The following is a 20,989-nucleotide window of genomic DNA, read 5'->3' on the forward strand; positions in this document are numbered from 1 at the left end:
GAGAGAAACTTGTTAAAGCAATACATATTTTTAGTCAGAAGAAAGTAAGAGCAGACCCATTGCCTCTCTAACAGCCAGTTGCTGTGATTTGAAGTGGCCAATTGTGCCAACAAATTTATGTGGTATTACACATTTCATGCATTTTTGTTTGGTCCATCAATTTGTAGTTTGCATCCATCACATTTAAGAGTGTCAAGTCAAGGTCAGTACATGCTGCAGAACTAGCCAGCACAGAGAAGCACTCAGTGCAAACAAGAGTTTGGAAAAGAATTTGAGGAACTTTTATAAAAGGAAGCTTGCTGTGCTAGACAAATCACATCTAGAGTAGTCATTGCCAAAACAAACCAAGAAAACAGCCCTCGCAAACCTGCTTGCAATGACAAGCAAATCACTGGACTGAAGAATGTGCCTACTGGCAAAATAGGGAGAAGCTGCCATCCTTCAGAGAGAGAGAGACGTGCTGGAGTGCTACCAAGTGAAACCCAGCAGGGTAAAGAGGAACAAAGGAGAGCAAAGAATGCATGGAGGCAAAATCAGACTGTGTGTATACACAGGAGCCTGTAGCTAGGGGTAGCTGCAGCAAAGAGTGGTGCAGTGCCTACATGCTTGAAGCTGTGAAGAAAAGAATGAAGCTGTGTTCTTTGCTTGCTTTGTTCTAGAAGGACCTTTATTCCGTGCACTCCCTGCTCCCTTCTCAGTTTGATCGCCCATCGAACAACAGGAGTTAATATAAGCATTTAAGGGGAGTTAGGAGCTGTGGGACAGAGACAGTTGGCCACAGCACTCTCCTGACATGGGAGGGAATCATCCTCACCAAAATAAAAGGAGCCAAATACTCCCTGTAATTGCAGGCGAAAATGAATCGCCCTTTTGTATAAACTTCCTACAGTTTTCATCTGTTATATAAGGGATCAGTTGGTCAATTTTGCTCTCTGAGCTCAAAAGATTTTTTGCTAACCTATTTCCTACTTCCGAGAACTGCAGTTAGTAAGATGAGGTGATTTTATTAGTCAGTAATTTTTTCAAACCACCTTGTGGAAGCTGAAGGAAAGTGGATTGGATAAATAATACTCTGAAATACTTACTCAGTCGGGCTGTGATAGGCACATCTGACCTTTTTGAACACTTCATATATCACATGAATGTTTTCCATCCTGCTACATAGGACAAACTCATTTGAATTAATGTTGTAGAAGCCTGCATGGAAACTCTGAATACGTTACTTCAGATATTCAAGTACAGTACCTACAGTTTGACAAAAAAATGTTACTCAGAGCTGACTTTTTTCCCCCTGCAGATGACATGTAATGGTAGCACAAGGAAGTGATAAGGCAGCACTGTCTTGAGTTGATGAAAGCCGTAACTTAGCCAGGCTAAACTAACAGCCTCCTTTGGCTTTGTCAATCCAGCTCACAGGGGTTACAGTCACCCTTCTATCCCCTAACCCTGGGACAGCTGTTAGCACAGATGAGAAAAAGACTTTATCCTTTAATTTTCTTGTTAATATATTGAATCTTTGTACAGTAGAAGTGGAATCTAGGTGTCTTGATGTCTTTTAAAATTTCCTGAGTCTGAGCTTTATCCAGATCTTTAAGGACTAAAAGCTTTTCTTGTGCAACAATAGGCAAGAGTGTGCAGACACTGTACTTATGGATTCACTTGTAGCATCCATGTTTCTAGTTGATCATAACTACAGATGAAGTGCTATTGCTTCACTTCCAAGTCTAAGCCAAACTCTTCTTATAGAATGCAACACTAGAAAACCCTGTATATACAAATTCATAGAAATTTTGCTTTTGTTCAGGCAAAACAGAAAAATAATCCAAACATTTGCTACTGTTTCATTGTTTTAGTCCTTAGCAAGAGATGTTCAGGTAACTGCCACCATAGAAACGCTACAGATTCTGACCTAGATAAATATTTTGGGTGCTCTGGCAGGAGAAAAAAAAAAAAAAAAGATTCCCTAGAAGTTCTTCCTATTGCTGAATGTTTTCAGATCTGCTCCCAAGTCTGTCAGAGACCATCTGTGCAACAGAGCAACACACTCATTCCTACAGGGAGTGTTTTTCCCTAGGCTGGTGTGTAATCCCTCTCTGCAATTCCAGATAAACAGGGAGGTAAGGGATCCATCACTGCTGGGTTAGATTTGTATCACAGGATGTAGTGCTGTTCAGGGGGAATCTTTCATAAACAGGAGCTGCAGGACAATAGCAGCGTGTAGAATAAAAGGTTTAATTGACTTGGGATGCTGTCCCGTTTCTGAGGGAGAGCAACTTCAGTACATGGTAATGAAATCAGTCAGGAGAATTAAGACTCTTCTGTCCCCTGTGTTTCCTGCCTCCCAGGTGTCCTGCACACCTCTTCCATGTTCCTTCATTTTCTTATACAGGCTTCAAAGAGAACTGCTTTGCATCACAGATGGTCATCCTTGAGATGTTGCTTTGTTGTGGTTTGCAGGCTGCCATCCCACCTAGGCAGACTTGTGACATTTTGGATGAGAAGACTGTCAGTTCTGTGCCAGCACTGTTAACTGTCTTTTCCTTTCAGTTCTGAGGATTTCTACCAATGCCGGTCAATGGAAAGAGCCTGCAAGCAAGGTGACCCATGCGTTAGTCAATATTAGGTAAGGAGTAAAAGTTAATGACAATTTTAGAGATTCTTGTCTTGTGTGTCTGCATTCTTATTATGACACGTTCCCATTTGTTGTATTGAACTTGGTTTTGAATTTGTTTGCTTTGTTGGGCTAAATTGCTGCTCTGAGCAGGACCCTCTGGGATAAAGAGAGGGTCACCAGGGTTTGATTGTCCTTTTCCTAATAATTCTCTCAGCTCTTCTGTAGACTGAGTGCTTTCAAAACATACCACAAGCTGTAATGAATTAATCCTCGCAGCATCCTTGGGAGAAGTTATACAGTAGGGAACAATGCTGTGCTGGCAGGACAATTGTAGCCTAATGGATTTCTGTTGCGTGATTCTATTGCAATTCCATGAAGCTATGAAGAGGACGATAAGGCAGCTATAATAAGCAGATTCCAAGCCTCTTTTAGGATGACAAGATTTCAGTGCATGTTTGAAATTGATTATTTAGATGTTTCAATATTCTTTTAAACTTATTCTTTCTGTTAAAGGGCAGAAGTTATGCTCTACCTGTAAGGTTAGGGAATATCTGGGGTTGTTTTGTGCTCTATTCCTCCAAGGCAGCAGTAATTTCTCTTTGTGTCTTGTAAAGCCTCTAGTACTGACCAAGCTGGAGGATGGGGTGCTGGGACAAGTGGCTCTTAGATCTGGGTGACTGAAAAATAGAAGAATGAGAGAGAGAATTTACTGTTTATCTCTGGCTTTTAAGCAGACCATAAGAGATGAGTATACTGAAAAAGCTTCTGCCGATTGCTACCCTGCTCATTTCCCAGGTGCTCTTTCTGAGAGGTACAGTGCCTTTCTGTGTAGCAGCAAGTAGCTCAGTATTGCTAGTACTTGTCATTTTTCTTAGTACAACAGAGATTGTGTAGGGCAGACTGTCTGAGGGCACCTATCAAGTCAGCATACATCTTAGATGTCTATAAACTACCTTAGTAAGTCTGTGAGCTTAACCTCACGTCTAGTTCTGGAAGATTTGTTTTTCTCCTACCGTTATTTTTGTTTTTTTTTTTTTTTTTGTAAACAGACATAAATGAATGCTTGTGGGCAGATAATGTGCTCTGAATGAAGCAGCAGAACAGATAGCTGTTGGCAAAGTAATGTCATTTCATGTGACACCGTGTCTGCCGTGGGAATTCTCTGTATAACCAGAGAGAAAAGTCTAATCTGGGAAAAGATTTAAAAAATAAATAAGTAAAGCCACCAGCAACAACAACAAAAATACAAGAGGTCATAAAGGGTTTACGCTCGCCTCTGGGTTGTGCAACCAAGATTTTGTGTCTATTCATTTGCTATTGGCTTAACAACTGTTTTTGTAAAGATCAGCATGCAACTGAGAAGAGATACCAAAAAAATGGCACAGTTACCTCTCTCTGGACAGCCTGTATCAGAGGGCGGTGCTGTCTGGAGCCTGTGGAGCCTCCAACATGTTTCTGTACTAGATTTTAAGTAGATTTTTCCTTTGTTCTGTTCAATGCTTATTTATGTTGAAATTTCATCCGGTCTTTCACAGCCTTTGAAGTTTTCATGAATGTTTGTTTTTCTTGGTGAAATTAGACAAAGCCTAAATTAGAGATAATTCAAGGCCTAGAGAGGGATTAGGCTTTAGTCTGTTTGATTTATCCACTTTCCTCTCTCCTGAAGTGGGGGGGGAGAGCGGTGTATTTAATTTGCTTGTTTTTCTTCTCATGCTAAAAAAACAAAGCAAAAAGTCTTATAATTGAAGGGGTCTTTAACTGAGTAGATTTCAGAGCAGCTGGTTGTTGGAAGCTGGAGAAATTCACAGGTGCTGTACTTGTGTGAAGGTGATCGAAGCATCACGCTGGCACGAGTGGTGATAGGACTAGATGCACTTTTTTTCTGTATGAAGTCAGGGGCCTGTGGTGATGTAGTATTTTTCTGACCTGAAGACTGAATTTAGGCATTTGAAAATCTCAGTTCATGCAGCAGAAAAAGACACAAGGGGACAGTTCCTCCAGGAATACCTTGAGCCTTCCGGGGTCTGAAGCAGCAGCATCCACAGGAAGAATTAAAACCACGGCCATATATTTTCTTCTGATGTTGGATCAGGAATGCACACTGGAGCCTCGTGCAAACATACTTGTGGCTCTCTGCACGCAATCATGGAGATGTTGCAAGCCCAAATCAGCAAGGAGAAACAGGGAGAGAGGATGCTTAAGTAGAATAAACCCTCTAGGGCTGTCAGGTTGATGGTTTTATTAGAGTAACAGTACGTTAACACGTGCCAATATTATTATACGATGTAATTATGTTATGCATTGATAAGAACATGCTGGTTTCTACTTGCCTTAGCTCCTCATTGTCTGAATTGCCTGGTGTTTATGCCCCTTTGGTTTCCCCCTAGGGTGGCATTAGCATAAGGTTTCTTACTTGATGCCTTTGCCATGAAGAAAATGGGTTTAGAGAAATCCACCTCTTGTTGGATTTTATTCTCCTCAGCTTGTTCCGTTGTTCTGGAAGGTTTTTATGAGCAATGATTACCTGCTTTTGGCTGCATCAGTGCAGTGCAAAGTCACGCTTTGGTTATATCTCCATCTCATTACAACTGCTATTTAATAGTAAAAATTGTCATTTCCTTATTGTAAGGCCTTTAGTGGGAAAGGTTAAAAATGTAGGAAAAAAAAATCCGTGTGTGAATGGATGATGGTGGGCTTTTTACTAAGTGTCTTAAATCCTAATGTACAATTTTATGTGTATTTCTGCAAGGAGAGAAGTATTTGTCTACAGCTTCTCAAGGGTGCAGTGGATCTATGTACAGGAGGAACGGGTGGGGAGACGCACAGAGCATCCCGTTTGTACCCCCCATGGTGGCGGATTGACGAGGTCATCTGATTAATTGCTTGTTACAGGCAGGCTGAGGAACACGTAGAGAATCTTTGATATAGACTTGTTTATTCTCAGCTGGAGAGAGATCCCACTTTGGTTGTGTATCCTATTATTGTACTAACTGTGTAGCTGGACCTTGTTCTCCAGGAGGCAGCGTAATTGGGTTTTGTTGTTGCTATAACTTTATCTGTGTTTTTTTTTTTCTATTCCTTACTCCAGTGTAAAGAATAATCATGAATGTTATTTTCATTGAGCATTGGGAGAGGGGGAAATATTCCTACTTGCTCTCCATACCTTTCCCTTTTAGAGATTATTCATAATTTCTGTCTGACCTAGAGAAAGTAAAAGACAGAATAATAGCCTCAGCTGGCTGAAATCTTATATGCCATACCGAATTTAGTGATCCGCATCGCTGTCCTATCTTATAATATTGCTTATAACTTCTATCTGCAAATTCGGCTCTGCTTTGCATAAATAATTGAGCTAGGATGGACTGCAAGATGTGGCTGTAGCACTGATGGGGCTGAAATGAGAAGCTCTAGCTGGTAGTAGTTTGAAAACTCACCTCCTCACCTCGGAGGAAATAAGCAACTTTTGATACGAGTAATTTTTTTTGAAGCTAATGAGCCTCTTTAAGATAACATTGTGCAGGTTTGCATTTAATGAGAATTTTATTAATGCCAAGTTCAAAGGGGCACCTTCTGATTGCTTACTCAGTGAGGAAGGTGGCAGCTGAAGCCCTGTATTCTTTTAATAGACTTTCTCCTGATATGTGATTTTTTTCCAAGGTGAATAAATAGATTAACTTGATGATTAATGGATTGAATTTCCCATTGTCTGAAATTCAGTCCCATCATCATTTTAAAGTAATTTTATTTTTCTCACTCAAAACACTTCTAACAAGTGGAAAGTAAGTTTGTAGTATGGAATAGGTAATAGATTTTTTTTCTTTTTTTCCCAAAAGCATCTTTTATGTGCTGTTGTAGCACACACTGCAATCCTCACTTGGGTGCTTTCACTCACTTTGCCATTTTGCAGCTACTTTTGTTTCACACAAGCCCTGCTGTGATGTTTTCTTTGTACAGGAGGGGCTGCTTCGCCCAAAGCTCCTTTTGGGGTCATAAAGGAGAGATTGGGGATTTGGAGGAGCACTTATAGCATTGCACAGTTGTATATAAAATGGTTATACTTGCCGCTAGTGTGGGCAGGAGGACTCTGAGGGAACATTTATGTCTTCACTTGGGTGAAAGAAGGCCAAGGTGGTCTGTACTTTGTTGTAGGATCCCTGCCATCCCTGCCCTGAACTATAGCTCATGTTAAATGACCAGCACTCCACAGAACTGCACTTACTGAAAACCTGATAGAGGAGGAGGCTCCGTTCAGAGATCTGATAGAAACCGAGCAGCTGCAAGCAGTCTACATTGTACCTTCAGCATTGTTCTGCTTTATGGCAACGAATGCAGCATCTCTTCACGGGGAGAAGAGCGAGATGCTGCTGACCTAGTCATGTTGTAAGGGATGGCTGTTGCATTTATGTAGGATACGTTTAAGATCAGACATGCCGATAGGTACAGGTTTCTCTGTAGAGTGAGGGCCTGGGGATTACAATCAGCTGAGACTGTTTAAAATACATATTTGTCACTTATCCCCCCAGCTCTTCTCTCTCCATCTCCCCCGCCTCCAACCACACACACACAAACATATTTCCTTCCAGTAGGAATGATGGAAAAGAGAAGGCAAGCCCAAAGACTGCTCATGAAAATAAGTGGTCAAGAAAATATGTTTCCATTTGCATATATTTAAAAAAAAAAAAAAGTGTGTATATGTAATATATATTTTATGTATACACACATGAATTTATCTATGATATTTTATATATAAATGAATACACATGCCTGTGTGAATACATTTATATAAATCTGTGTTACATGTATTTGTGTGCATATACAAAACCCACACACATCTTGCCTGGGATGATGGGCTAATCTAAAGCCATAACTTCCCGCTTGGGGGGGAGGAAAATCATGACACATTTCCAATGTTGGTTAAAGATGCTGAGTTGTTATTCCCATCAGCAGCATTTGCCAGTGGGATTGTGCTGCAGGAGTAACCAAAAGCTGGGCAGTGCAGAACTGCTGGGCTCGAGCCCTTCAGTGCTGACACCAGGGGGTGCTCAGGCATCCAGATTAGCCCTGTCTCGTCTCGAGTTTGTTTCCTACTGGCTCTTAAACCCGATTGCGAGGGCTGCCACTGGTGGAATAACAACTCCATTAAATTGTTCAGTGAGGTATGTTTAATGGTAATGACCTCTGACATGCTGTCGCTGCTAATCAGTCTAACTGAGCTCAGATCATAGGCTAGTACAAGACAGTTAACAAATTAGGAAAGGGGGAAAAAAAAGGCAATGAAACCCAAAGAGAAACTCATAAACATGTTTTATTGGTACTTTAAAATGCTAATAAAATTTTGCTGAGGTTAAGGATCAAATTGTTACTAAAATGCTGTCAGGGAACTTTCAAGATACGCATACTTATTTGAAGAATTAATTCATGTATTTTTTCAAGTGGTAGCCTGAAAAAATGATCTAGGAAAAGTAAATTCTAGGTAAGGATTCTGGCTTGGTTCTAGGTCTTTTCTGGTGAGTTGTAATCACTTCAGCCTTAACTGAAGGAGCAAAGTTAGTAGATCCTTCTTATCATTTGACGTGTTTTGCGTTGCATGTTTTTCTTGTTATGCAGGGATTTTGGTGCATCAGAACAGTTCCTGAGACACCACAGCAGTTACGGCGGAGCTTGGCTGCTCAGAGTTTGTCTGCTGCCACTGCTTGTTTTTTCACTTGACCTTGCAGTCTCTGGTAGGGAAAGTTTACTTGCTAGGAGCAACAGATTTTGATGTGAACAGGTTCTGGCATTAGCTGGCATCTCAACAAAGGAAGGAGGTGGATTCAAAGGCAAAAACCTCATTTATAGGCCATTGCTACCAGCAGCTTAGTAACAGAAGAATAAAAAAAGAAAGAGGCATTCTTATCTCAGGATGCATTGTTTCATCTTTCCATGGCACCCTACCCGTGCTTCCAGTGTTTTTGTTAACTTTTAGGGTTCTTCTCTAGTTGTGAAACTTTGAACGTTTCATGTCTTTTTACACTATCTGATTTCTAGCTGAGATAGTGGTGTTAGCCTTCGGTTATAGCACTTTATTTACTAGCTGATTCATCTTGGTGCTTTTTGCTTACAGAACACTAGCCAATTTCATTCGGCTATAATTTGCCTTCATTCTTTCTCATTCATGCAGTGGCTTAATTAAATGTCGTCTCTGCCACTGGCCCAAATCCAGAGAGCAAATCTGCCAGTGGAGTGACATTGTATGGACCAGTTCCACTAACACAGCAGCATGGTTCAGCAAGTCAGGTGCATCCCAGGTCACCTTCCCTCTTTTTGCCAGTAGATTCCATTTCAGTCGTTCCTTACTGGGAGGTGTTTCTTACAATGTCAAGGCTGTTTTCTCTTTTGGTTTGCTGTACCTTAATTTTCTGCAGTGGATTTTTGGGAGGGTTATTATTTATGGTAACTGAAGGTATCTAGAGCTGATGCTGATTTTGAGCAAAACTATTTGCATGGCAAAGAAATGTCTCTACCTGAGATGCCAAATATCCCTGAAGGCATGTAAAAAGCATGTAGATGTGGTTCTTAGGGACGTGGGTTAGCAGTAGACCTGGCAGTGCTAGGTTAATGGTTGAACTTGGAAAAGACCTGTAAGATTATCAACCTAAACGGCTCTGTGCTTCTAAATGCAACTGCCCTGTAAATAGGGAAATTTGTCTGCAGCCCCTGTTTACTAGATTTGTGCCTGCAGAAAGTGAACACATAAGATGGAGTCACTTAAGCTGCTACCAATCTTTTCTTGATAGCTTAATAGCTTTGGAAATATGCTTGGCACACAGTTTCAACTTTTGGGCTAGTGAATTCAGAGTCTGGAGCTTATTGAGAATAGCCATCAGAGGGGAAAAAATGAAAGGCACTTCTCATTGTTTACATTGGCAGTGTTTTTGATTTATCATAGTGGTGGACCTAGTATTCATTTCTCTGCTGACTTGCTTGCGGATATTTTGTTCTTGAATTCCCTTGCTAGGCACAAGCAAGTTATGTATGAGCTCAGTAATACATTAAAGTATATGCTGCAAGGCTGGGATGCATTTTTGTATGCATCTTGTTGTTGTTGCAGTACAAAATCAAAAAAAGGTCTGCTGTTTTCCCACTTTGAATGGTTGTATTGTTTCATTCTGCTTACGAGAACAGTCTTAATTATTCCTCTGGTATCGGGGCTGGCCGGAGTTCAAATCCTAATTGACAGACTTCAACCTTACGGTAGATACCTTTGTTGGTAGCCCTCTTGAAGCCAAGAAGCAAAAAATGAATAGGTTCTGCAGCCACAGTCTCTTGGCCCCAAAGAACTGGCCCTACTGGAATACGAATGAAGCACAGTTTGAAACAGCTGCTTATAGCTTGTCAAAACTTCGCCCATGCTGTTCTTATTCTTTCAGTAAATATAAGGGACTCTGATCTCCACCGGTCTCAAGTCTAGCTTTCAAGATTTGCTTTAATGGAGGGAGAACATTAAGGTGCTTTCTTCGTAACCCAAACAATGTAAAAATCATTGTGAGCTTAAATAACACCTTTATCCCTTGAAACATAATGTAGAATAATGCTGCTTTGCTCTCTGTTAAAAAGAAATCTGTTGCTCACAGCAGCAGCTGGAATTATTATTCCCTCTGAAAGTCTGGGCTGTGGGATGTGTACTTATTTTGAAAAGCTTTTCAGAATCCAGTAACATGTATTTCTTATTATCTTCGACTAGCGGGGGGCCTAAAATTTGTTTTTTGCTCTAGAAATGTAAATGTCCTATTCACTTAATTCTCCCTTTAGGACTAAATTGATAAAGTACCTGCTTATTAAGTACATCTGCTCATTAGGGAAACGAAGTACCTACCTTATCTCGAACTACAAGCAAGGATAATGCATTGTTAGCACGACTGCAGAACTGCGGTCTGTTTGAAGATTGCACCAGAAACTGGAGCTCCATTCCCAGGGAACCGTGGGAGGAGGGCATCTTGTTTAGAAGACTTTGTTCGTTAAAAGAAACATGCATCCTAGCTTGCAAAGGTAAAATATTTGTTGTTCAGGAGCTCTTCCTGCTGAAGGCAGAGAAAGTTGCCTTGCCCCTAGCACAGGGGCTAGCTTTGCAGCCAGCAGTAAGTACTGGTTGGTAAAGCCAAGACTTTGTGTATACCTATATCAGGGTGAAAGTGAAACGCTACCTGCAGTGGAAAAAAGGGAGCACAACTCAGTTGGGATTTTTCTTACAAAATGTGAAAATATTCTGGGCTCAGATATCTGTGTGTCCAGTTAGAGACCGTAAGAAGGTTCAGCTGGTCTGGATTCTGTTGACTGGAATACCAGCATATTTGGGAGAAAGTGCTGTTTGGGAATGCAAGCTTTCATTCTTCATTTCTTTCTTCTTCTTTTTTTTCCCAAATCTTGTATCTGGAAAGATGATTCAGAAAATGATGGGGTAATGCTTCTGACGTAGCCCTGTCCTCCTTAGCTTTGAGGCCAGGCTCAATGCAAGCTCATCTCATCTCATTGCCTTTCTCAAGGGAAGCTTGCCACGAAGCTCTGGCAGTCAGAATGTCCATATGCTTGGCAGGTCCTCAGCTGTCAAAGCCAAACAAATTAAGGTAACACTGATCTCAGGAAAATCACCGATGATGAGTGTCAGAGTTTGATACCTCATGCTTGTAAGGGTTTGGTTGAAGGGATGTTACTTAGTGCTAGGAATGCCCCAGTGTGCTTTGTCAGCCTGTATTCTCCCATCTCTTGAAGCAGGTGTTAGCTGACCGTGTTGCTGAATGGGAGGATTCGCCTGCCATTCATTGCTGCCTTTCCGCATGAGGGCAACTGCCTGGATTATGTTACCTGCATGTAAGGGAGGAGGCTGGAGATCTGACCCCAGATAAGACTACGTAGGCAGGAAAAATAAAAACAAACGTGTTTTAGCCAGAGCCTGTTTTTTTTTTTGTTCGTTCGTTTGTTTGATTGATTGATTTTTTTTTTTTGTCATCACTGATGCAACTTAGCATGACTCTAAGCAGATGTTCTTTTGTGCTGCTGTAAGGCAGGGTGATTTCTGCAAACAGCTTTCTCCATTAAAAGCAACTATTGCCTAAAGTTTCAGTTTGGGTACTGGGCTTGAGACAATACTGCCACGAGCCCAAAAAAGTGAGAACGTGAGTGCTGCCCAGCAGTGTCTCGAGAAGGGGACCTTGCTGCATTGGATTCCTGTTTGATTGGATATAAAAACAATTTGTTTCAAATGTCTTTTATTTTGAGGGTGTCCAAACGTGGAATGACCTGAAAAGCTCTCTGGCAGTTCTTTTACCCGACTTTGCTAGAAGACTTTGAAAGCCCAAAAGCTCTGTCATCTTGCTGCTTTAGTGATTAATTAGGTCATCACTTTGTGTGTTAATTACAGTGACATTTTTCTTCTCATTAGGTGGAGTATGGGAAGTTTGTAGGATGGGAAGTAATGCAACTTTTGTGACCAAGTGAAGGATCACTTCAAACTTCAAAACACTGAATTTCAGTGGTGTCTCTGGGTACTGTGGAAAAAATGCTTCTATCTGCTATGGAGGGTATAGCTGGTGTGTGCTTTGAGGGCAGGATAAATGCCTTTTATTCTAAACAATCTTGTGATGTTGCCAAGACTTTGGATGAGAAACTTTAAGCTGGCTCCTTCTTCAGAAGGTTGTGGATTGTGCCAATTAATGGAAAGCTCTTGCTGCTGACAGAGGGCGTGTGAATATGAAATACCTTACCCGGTGTCCTTCATGGGGTGTCTGAAAGGCTTAACAGTGAGCCTCTTCAACAGGACAGTGTAAGTGCTCAAAGGCCAATTGAGCAATTTACTTACACTTTAATTTTTTTCTTTAAATTATTTAGTGCCCTCTTTATTTTGCAGCACCATTTGCTTCAGAATCTGGACTTGACATTAACTTTATATGGACATTCAAGATGAGCCTGCCTGAGGCAGACATTCCTTTCTAAACTCCAGAAGCAATAGGTCTGCCATATGTTGTTCCTAATTCCTTTGCTCATTAGCATCTGAAAGCTGTGGTTGCTGTGAGGCTAGCCTGTGTGCCATACCTTGAGCCTTGCTGAAGGAGCAGAGCCACTGTACAGTTCTCACTGAGTAGCTCCTATTTTTCTTCCACTCTCAGTATGAGGTTTTCCCAGAATTGAAGATTTGCAAAACAAAACAGCTCCAAGATTTTGACTGGGAAATAAACTCAGATTGCAGTACTGGAGGTGCTTCCCAAACTCTCCTCAACAAAGATGATCTAAAACTGGAAAAAGGTTGTGCGGTCATCATCCTTGGAGTTAGTCACATTGTGCCTGGACAAAGCTATGAGCAACCTGGCATTGCACCAGACAACCTCCAAAGGTCCCTTCCCATCTAAGGCATGCTGCGATCTTGTGATTCTGGCTTGGACAAATGGTAAAAGAGGCAAAAAGGCTTATTTTGTTTGGGTGCTCTGTGCTCCATCAGGATACAGTTGTTGAAGATGCTGAGTAGAGCACTTATTTAAATCAATAAGAGCTCGTGGTGCTCAGCATCTATTTTCTTTCTCTGAAAGATCAGTAAAAGGTAAAAACAAGAGGTCTTGCAGGGTGCTGCTGCAGATGCCCAGCATTGTCTGCTGTCTCTGAGCTTGCCAGTCGATTGGATCCTGCTGATGAGACTAAACTATGCAACTCAGTCATTTGTAAGAAGAAACTATTCCAGTATGATTAATGCTGTGGTTGATGACGAGGACAGAAAGCGCTTCTTTGAATAATGCCTATAATGGCATATTCCCCCGTGTGTATGTTTAAAGGAAGAGTCTATGCTTATATGAAATTGAGGGCATTTAAGAGGCAGTTAATGACAAGTGAAAATGATAGCTAGGGTAGATTAATTGTTAAATGAATTGTGCCTGCACTTGCTGTCATTTTAATGTGGTATCAGTCTAATTATAAGTATGATGTTATATAGCAGGAAGGCATCAGGAACCAATACTGTTCAGGCCAGAGAAGTTGAAAGGCTTAGCCATAACAAGTTTTTCACCAATTTAGCCATATTTTACCTTTTTTTTTTCTTTTTTCCCTACCTTCTCTGGAGCACCAAAATCTGTATTTTGAATGATTTTGTGTTTGTAAATTCTTCCTCAGACCTTTTTGACAATGCAGTAAAGCAGTATTTACTCGCAATTACTTTAATATGGGTTTTGTTTGAATTGTTTTCTGGATGAGACTATACCACGTGAACTTGGTTTGGAACACAGCTCAGAGATTTTTTCTTTTTTTTTTTTTTTTTTTTTTTTCTTTTTTCATTGCACTTGATCTCCAGGACACTTTATTTAGCTTTGATTTGGCATGGGGCTACTTTACATTAATGTCTTCAATCTGAGCTGAGCATAAAGGAATTACTAGGATGGAAGAGGACTGAAAGCAGCCAGACAGAGGTCTCATATTGTCATTACTCTGTTGCTGGCAGCACAACTCCACAGCCAGAAGATATCTTTTGAATTGATTCTGGGTGACAGTGGGGCAAGAGCTGCATTCTCTAGCAATCTTTTTTTCATATATGGCTTGTAGTCTCAGCTGACTTGAGTGAACTTCGTGTGGTTTCTAGATTAAGTGAAACATTGCCACATATCTTTTAGTAAAACTTAGCATTCCCTGTCAGGGCTTGGCTTGCATCTACACTGAATGGTTCTTGAGGTCCTTTTTTTCCTGTCTGACTACACTTTTCAAGATAATTTTAAAGAGTTTACTGTGTTTAGAGGGGAAGCAGTTTGGACCCAAGGACACCTAGAGGTTGCGAGCTTTGATTGCTTTCAGCCTGCAGATCTTCATGATCCAAAGCGTTCACTTGAGGAGAACAGTCATACTTCTACGTAGTGAGATAGGAAAACAGATCTTCTTTCCTAGGAAGAGAAAGGGCCTTCAAATTCATGCCCTAGTAAGATGAACTTGGATAGGGGTGGACACAGATACAAAGAAGGGGGATCATCATGATTTTCTTCAAAAGGATGCTTGGTGTGTGCTTTGCCAGCCCAGCAAAATGAAAACTAACAGTTCCTAATGTAATAGGAAATGCAAACAAAGTGGAACAGCTTCTGAAGCTGAAATGTCATGTGGACAAATGGGCACGGAGTATGATGAATAAATAGAATTTGGGAGTCAAAGGATTTCAAAAATTGTCCGGGGCAGTCTTGTGATCAGCTAGAACAAAGCAGTCTAAACGGATCTGCTTCCATTTAGAATTAGTCAGGGGAGGATTATCTTGGAGCTGATGATATGAGAGGACAGAGTCCCAGCAGTAGGAGCCCAGGTAAGGGAAGCCTGCTGAGGCTCTCAGTGAAGATTAGCAGCCTCGTTTGTAATATCACCTCCGCAGCATTACCGAGGTGGCTCAAACCCAAAGGGTTGGGCAGAGGATTAAGACACGATTCAAATAGTCTAGTAAATAGCGTTGTAGATTCTTTTTTTTTTTCCTGTATAAGGCTTGTAAAAATTTGTAGCATCTTTTTCTAAGTTATTTTCTTCCTGCATCATTGATTCGGAACCTATTAGTGTTAATAGGCTAGCTGGTTCACAAAGACTGATGCCACTCCCTCCTGTCACTCAGGGATCACTTTTCCAGTAAAGGAAGACATTTACTGTCTTCAGTAAAATTCAGGGGCTGGCTAACAAATTGCAGTTTAGAATACATTACAGATGATGAATGTGATCTCCTTAAAGGGAAATCTATTCGTTTGACTTAGTGCTCTTACGATTAATTGCTTGCCAGATTAAATTGCTCCATAAAACGCACACTACTTTATTCGATCTCTTCATGATGAGATTAGCTAGGCCATGCTGGTTCTTTGTATGTTAATTACAAGGGTATTTTCTTCTTCAATTTAAATTGTTTAGCACAGCGTGCTTTCTCCTAGCCTCAGAAAAGATGTCTGTGTTTTCCTTTTGACCACTGTTATATAACCTTCCAGCCCTTTTTCCAGAAATGTTCTGGGACTCCTTTAGAGTATTACACACTGAAGACGACTCATTCTGAGATATTCCTGTATTTTCTTTCCTGTGCTACCAAAATATAGGAACAATTGAAAAGTGAAAAGCTTACCTAGGGAACAAGATGTTTGCTCTCTGTATCAACTCAAAAATGAACACTTCAGCAGTTCAGGGCTGTCGACATTGCTGAAGCTTCTGAGAAGATTTGGAGGGATAAAACAAGGATTTTCCTCTTTCTTGGAGGCCTTCTGTGTACTCACTGACCATACCCAAGAGTCTTTTAAGATCTACAAAGGGGAATCTCAAGAAAGCTGAATGGCACCAGAATTGTAGTAACAGCCTGAAATTATTGAAAGAGTGAGTAAATAGCTTGAGGAAAACTTCAGAAAAAGCCATTTTAAAATCTCATAATAAAACTTGCCCTGGTTTCTAGGGTATGGGTTTGTTCCCCCTTCATCAGCTGGGGACCTGACTGTGTGCAACTACCCCCATGTGCATGTTCTACCCCTTTGCATCACTAAGTATGGGATTTGCATATAACCCAATGTTTTCACAGCAGTCTTACAGTGGTTCCACAGGCAAGTTTTTTGTTTGGTTTCTTTTTTTTTATAAACTGTTTTTTAAAATCATTCATTCTCTGGGTCTAAAATTGGTGATTCTCTCTTACCCAGCTATTTTCTCTCATATTTTTCATTTTTCACACACCATTCCCTGTGCACTGCTGCTCCCCTCCTCCCAGCAAATAGTGTCTTCTCTTCTATTAGTATTGATTCCCAAAGGCAATTTTTTGCATTAATTAATCCAGTCTTTTATTTGCTTTGCATCCAGAGCTTAGAAAATTCAAAAAGATGTAGCAGAACTAGGAAAGTTTCAGGAAAGGACGGTGAGGATGACTGAGGGTATGAAACCAAATGGGTTATGAGAAGCATTTGTATACATGACAAGGCTCCAGTCTGGAAGAGAGATGGCAGAGAATAAAAGACTATAAAATATTAAATGTCATAGGGAAGTGTATCTGCAAAGAGAGGATGTATCAGAAAATCAGGTAAGTTGAAATCAGATAGATGCTGCTTTGTGTAAAACTTAGGTAAGCTGTGGGGTATCTGAAAGGTTTTATATGAATTTAAAGCAATGATGATACAAGTTAATGGAAGAAAATTCCATTGTGGGTTACTGATGGTACAGATATCACGTCTGCCTCAGGTATCATCTTGAATTGCATGGGACTGGAAGTGAGAGTCATTTTGGGGGTGATACCACTTTATTCATGTCCTGTTTTTATACTGTTCCCTGAGCTTCTGTTTCTAGTCACTTCCAAACTTGTGTAACTGAGCTGGCCTTTGCTACCTGACTCAGCGTGGCAATTTTTAATGTTTATGTAAATTTTATGTCAGCAACTTCTCAGGAATCAGCTATTTACTTTAAAGCCCCTTTATCAAGAGTAAGGCAACATGCCAACATCCCTATACTACTGCTTTCAGGATGAAAGATTACATTTTACTTACAATCACCCGCCTAGGTTATACATGAGGCTTGTTAAATCTGTCCATAATTTTGTGTTGAGAAAGCTGAAATCCCATCCTAGATGTCTGGAGGTGTTCTAATGTGAAGGTGTCGCTTGCTGACATTTTGACCCACACCAGCTTTCTATACACAAAAGGTGGTCCCCAAGCCTTTCTGGGGTTTTCTGCTGCTGCTTGTATGTGCCCAGGAAATACTGTCCTTGGTGATTTAGAAGAGGGATCTCTGAGGTGACCATGCTTTCCTCTGAGCTGCTCTCTGATCCAGCAGCCTTTTGTTGTGGTCTGGGAATGGCAAAGAATTGTGTCATTTTCTGGTGCACTGGTGGAGAGAATGCCAAACCTCAGAGGATATTTTTTCTTCTCTTGTGATTTTACTGTAGAATTTCAGTCATTATCTTCGCTGTTCCTTTTTTTTTTTTTTTCCTCTCCAGAAAGAACTCATGGAGAGCTGTCAGGATCATGAACTCATAAATCTCATGAAAGTAAAAACCATGGCAGCTGAGCAAGGCATGATTTTAATTAAGACTAACAGGATTTTTTGCCTTTTTTTCTTTCTTGCTAGCCCTGATTCAAATATAACTGTGGGGAAGAAAGGTCTTCTTCAGTTCAATATCCTACAGTTTGTCAGCTAAAGAAGGATGAGTTGTTCGGACCTTGTGAGACTTCTTTGATCGTAAAAAAATAAAATAAAAAAATTAAAGGCACTTAGTGTTTTATTTGGGTAAGGGGCAAATCCTTTTACTTGAGCCTTTGCAGAAGAATGAATTGAACAGGGACCTAATCCAGTTCTTCTGTTGCAGGTTACTGTTGCAAAAGAAGTTCACGTTGGATAATTTATTACTCATTCATTTTTCCCTTTGAGTGCTGCAGATCCTCTTGCACTGCTCTATAAATAGAAAGCTCTGAAGACAAACCTCGATTTCACTAAATCCAAAATCATCAGTTCTCATCCAGTGCACAAGTCAGACGGGTTAGGAAAACAAATGGATCAGGGTGAGACCTCTGCTGCGAGTGCCTCAAATAATGATCGGTTCTTTATATAGAGCATTTATCTATGAAGACCAGCCACGGTGGATTAAAAGAGCATTATCTGGGAACAGGCAGATGCAAAGCAGTGCATTGCACCGTCGTCTGCAATCTCTTGTTGGCCCAGCTGTGGTCACTGGCCGTGTCTGTATGGAGGTGGGGAGGGTGTTTCCCTCACCGTGACATAAAGGCTCTGTGGCTCCAGCTGATTTTGCTGCCCAGTGTTGGTCTTGCAGATTAGTTGTGCCCTGCTATTTTGCCTACCGCAAGCACCGACACAGCAGAGACTGAGAGGATCTGCTTTGGAGTACACTGCTGATCTGACGAAGTGCCAAACTGAATTTGCCTCCCATCCGCTTCCTCACTAGTCCGTGGCGCCTCTGACAGAGCGAGCCATCTGTGTTACAGCCTTTTTATCTGAGCTTGGGGAGGGGAGCGAAGCAGAGCTATTGTATTGCCTGCAGCCTGATATTTTTGCAGCAGTTTAGGTTACCTATCCCATGGGAACTTAGCCCTTGCTATTTAGCCCGTAGAGGAAGCAGGTAACAGCACTCGTTGAAATGCTGGCTGCTAAGGATGCTTCCAGTTCGTGACTTTCCAAGGAAACCTTTGCTTGTGTATTGTCAGTTACTCAGTTGAAAGAGTTTGCTCAGTGTGGAACGATGCTGCTGTGGAACCCTACTAAGACCCCATCTGCTAAGAGCTTGTATTGATTTGTGTCTTAGTTTATAAAAGCCTTCAATTCTCCTTGTGTAAATGCCATAAATAATGCAGGTGTACTAGATGAAATGTGCTGTGGAAACATCCCAGAAATCATTTTGGTCTGTGTTGAACTGAGCTAATCTAATCATGGTTAGGAGTTTCTCAATAGCTATGAAGCAAAAAGTATATTGTCTTATTCTATCTTAATGTATTAGTCAATACGCAGGAGTGGGAAGGTAGGTATTTGAAAGCAGTAATCAACTTTATAAAACAAGAGCTTTTAATGTTAAAATATTACAAAACTTCATCCGAAACTAGTTGCAAATATACACACGGTGGAAGTAGAGTAAAATCCAGTTCTGAGCCTGTGATTTATCTGCATAATCCTCACATTTGCATGCCTCTTTGTCAGAAGGACTGCGGTGCTTCAGAGCCTATATGTATATATACTAAATAAATCTTTTTGCCCACTCATAGCAAACAGCCATTTTGTGCTAGCAACATTGCAGAATACATTTTAGTAGGGGACATTGATGAATAATTTGTCCTTTTGAGATTCCGTGGGCTTTAGGGCACCAAAATGTATTTCAGGTTGGACTAGGTCCATATCTGTATGAGAACTCATTGGCAGTCTTGTAGAAAGTATATAGGAGTTTTAGAGGTGACCCGCTTATAGAAATTTAATTGGATTTTTGCTCTATTTTATTATGTGTAAAGAAAGCAAAAAAAGGCAGAGAGATGTGGTATTTGTTAGGCTAAGGTTTTTGATTTTTTTTCTTGTTCTATTAGAAATATCCAGCATGTCACGGCTGTGGAAAGATGATTTTTCTTCAGTGTTCTGTGGTCCTGGGATCTTGGGTTCCTCTCTGCATTGGAGAGACCAACTGACGGACAGTGGTTCCTGCAGAGGAGATGAATGTATTTGCATGTTCATCAATTCACTCTAATCAATGTTTCCCTGGCAGTTACTTGATGTTAGTTACCACAGTTGCAAAATGAAGAATGTGTTTACGTGCTATGAGCATTGTTAATTGAGGAAACATGGCTACAACCTATTTTCCAGAGCTGAGACTTATTTTCCTGTCATTTTTCTGCACTTGATGGCCCCAAACCTGCTGATGTGATCAAATGGTACACTGCAGACTACAGTTACAAGCTAATTTCAGAACTCACTAGGCGCTGTGTCCCGGCTAGAGCAGGCAAACCATATGAACTAGGTTGTGCTTTGGCAGACGGTTTAACATTGGTTCTCCAAGTGTTGTTTGCCAATGTGCATGCATTCTAGCTCATCTACACACCTAGAAAACTTGGGAGAGTAAGGTCAAGAGGTATTTAAGAACCTTGAGTGTTAGTTCTATACCGAAGACTATTGTAGTTACGGGATTTCACAGTAATTCTTTTGGTGCCAGCAGTGTGCGTCAATATCAATGCTGCAGATTCCAAGAGTAAGTGATGTGACAGCACACTTATCATGGAGCATCACCAGAAGGGAAGGATGTCAAGGATGGGCTTCCACAGGTGATGAGTATGAAGTATAGTGCTGCATGGTATGTTTTCCAGTGATCAGGAAGGACATATGAATTTCTGGTGTATTTTGCAGTTACTGGAAGGCAGGCAGAAGGTTAAATCAAGAAGTGGATGAGGCAGAGTGATCTGAATTGCTTTTTAACATATCAGGCAGTGCAGTTCACAAAAAAAAAAATTAAAAAAAATCAAGTTCTTGCCTGCCAAAGAGGGGCTATATCTTAAAAAGCAGTGACTTAAGAAGCATCGAGTGTCAGCTTTGCTATAGATCTCTCATGAAGTGTTCAGCTAAAAAGGTTTATTTGACTCTTGAATTATTATCAGGAATGGGAAAATGACTTTTACAATCATATACTTTTTTGCAGGTTTAGCTGGTGTCTTTCAAAAAGCGTATTGAAAAATTGGAGAAAGGACAGAGAAGACTTGATTGTCTGAGAGGCTAGTAAAAATGCTTTTGAGATTTCAGCATCTTAAATCTTAAAAGAAAAGTTGAGATACTGTCCTTGGAGTACTGAAGCATCTTTGAGAAGACAAAATGGCAAAACAGAACTCGAGGCTAGATGCTGAAACCAAACTGAAACTACAAATTGATTTAGTTCTTTTGCCCTCTTTGTATATGAACAGG

At 40.7% G+C, this 20,989-nt stretch overlaps 1 protein-coding gene across 6 annotated transcripts in view; it reads left to right on the plus strand.

Annotated features, from left to right (window-relative positions):
* Positions 1 to 20,989, plus strand: part of ARMH3 (armadillo like helical domain containing 3) — a 119,461-nt gene that overhangs the window by 52,210 nt on the left and 46,262 nt on the right. For 3 of the 6 annotated variants that reach the window (XM_084526626.1, XM_084526627.1, XM_084526631.1), the window contains one exon: positions 2,548 to 2,623. In XM_084526626.1, coding sequence (XP_084382752.1) covers positions 2,548 to 2,623 — 76 coding nt within the window. Of the gene's footprint in view, positions 1 to 2,547; positions 2,624 to 6,763; positions 7,255 to 12,497; positions 13,610 to 19,629; positions 19,905 to 20,989 lie in introns of those variants that run through there. The other 3 variants (XM_084526629.1, XM_084526630.1, XM_084526628.1) reach the window with 3 other exon arrangements.

This window comes from Aythya ferina (assembly GCF_964211825.1).
Source record: "Aythya ferina genome assembly, chromosome: 7".
In the NCBI taxonomy this organism is placed as follows: domain Eukaryota; kingdom Metazoa; phylum Chordata; class Aves; order Anseriformes; family Anatidae; genus Aythya; species Aythya ferina.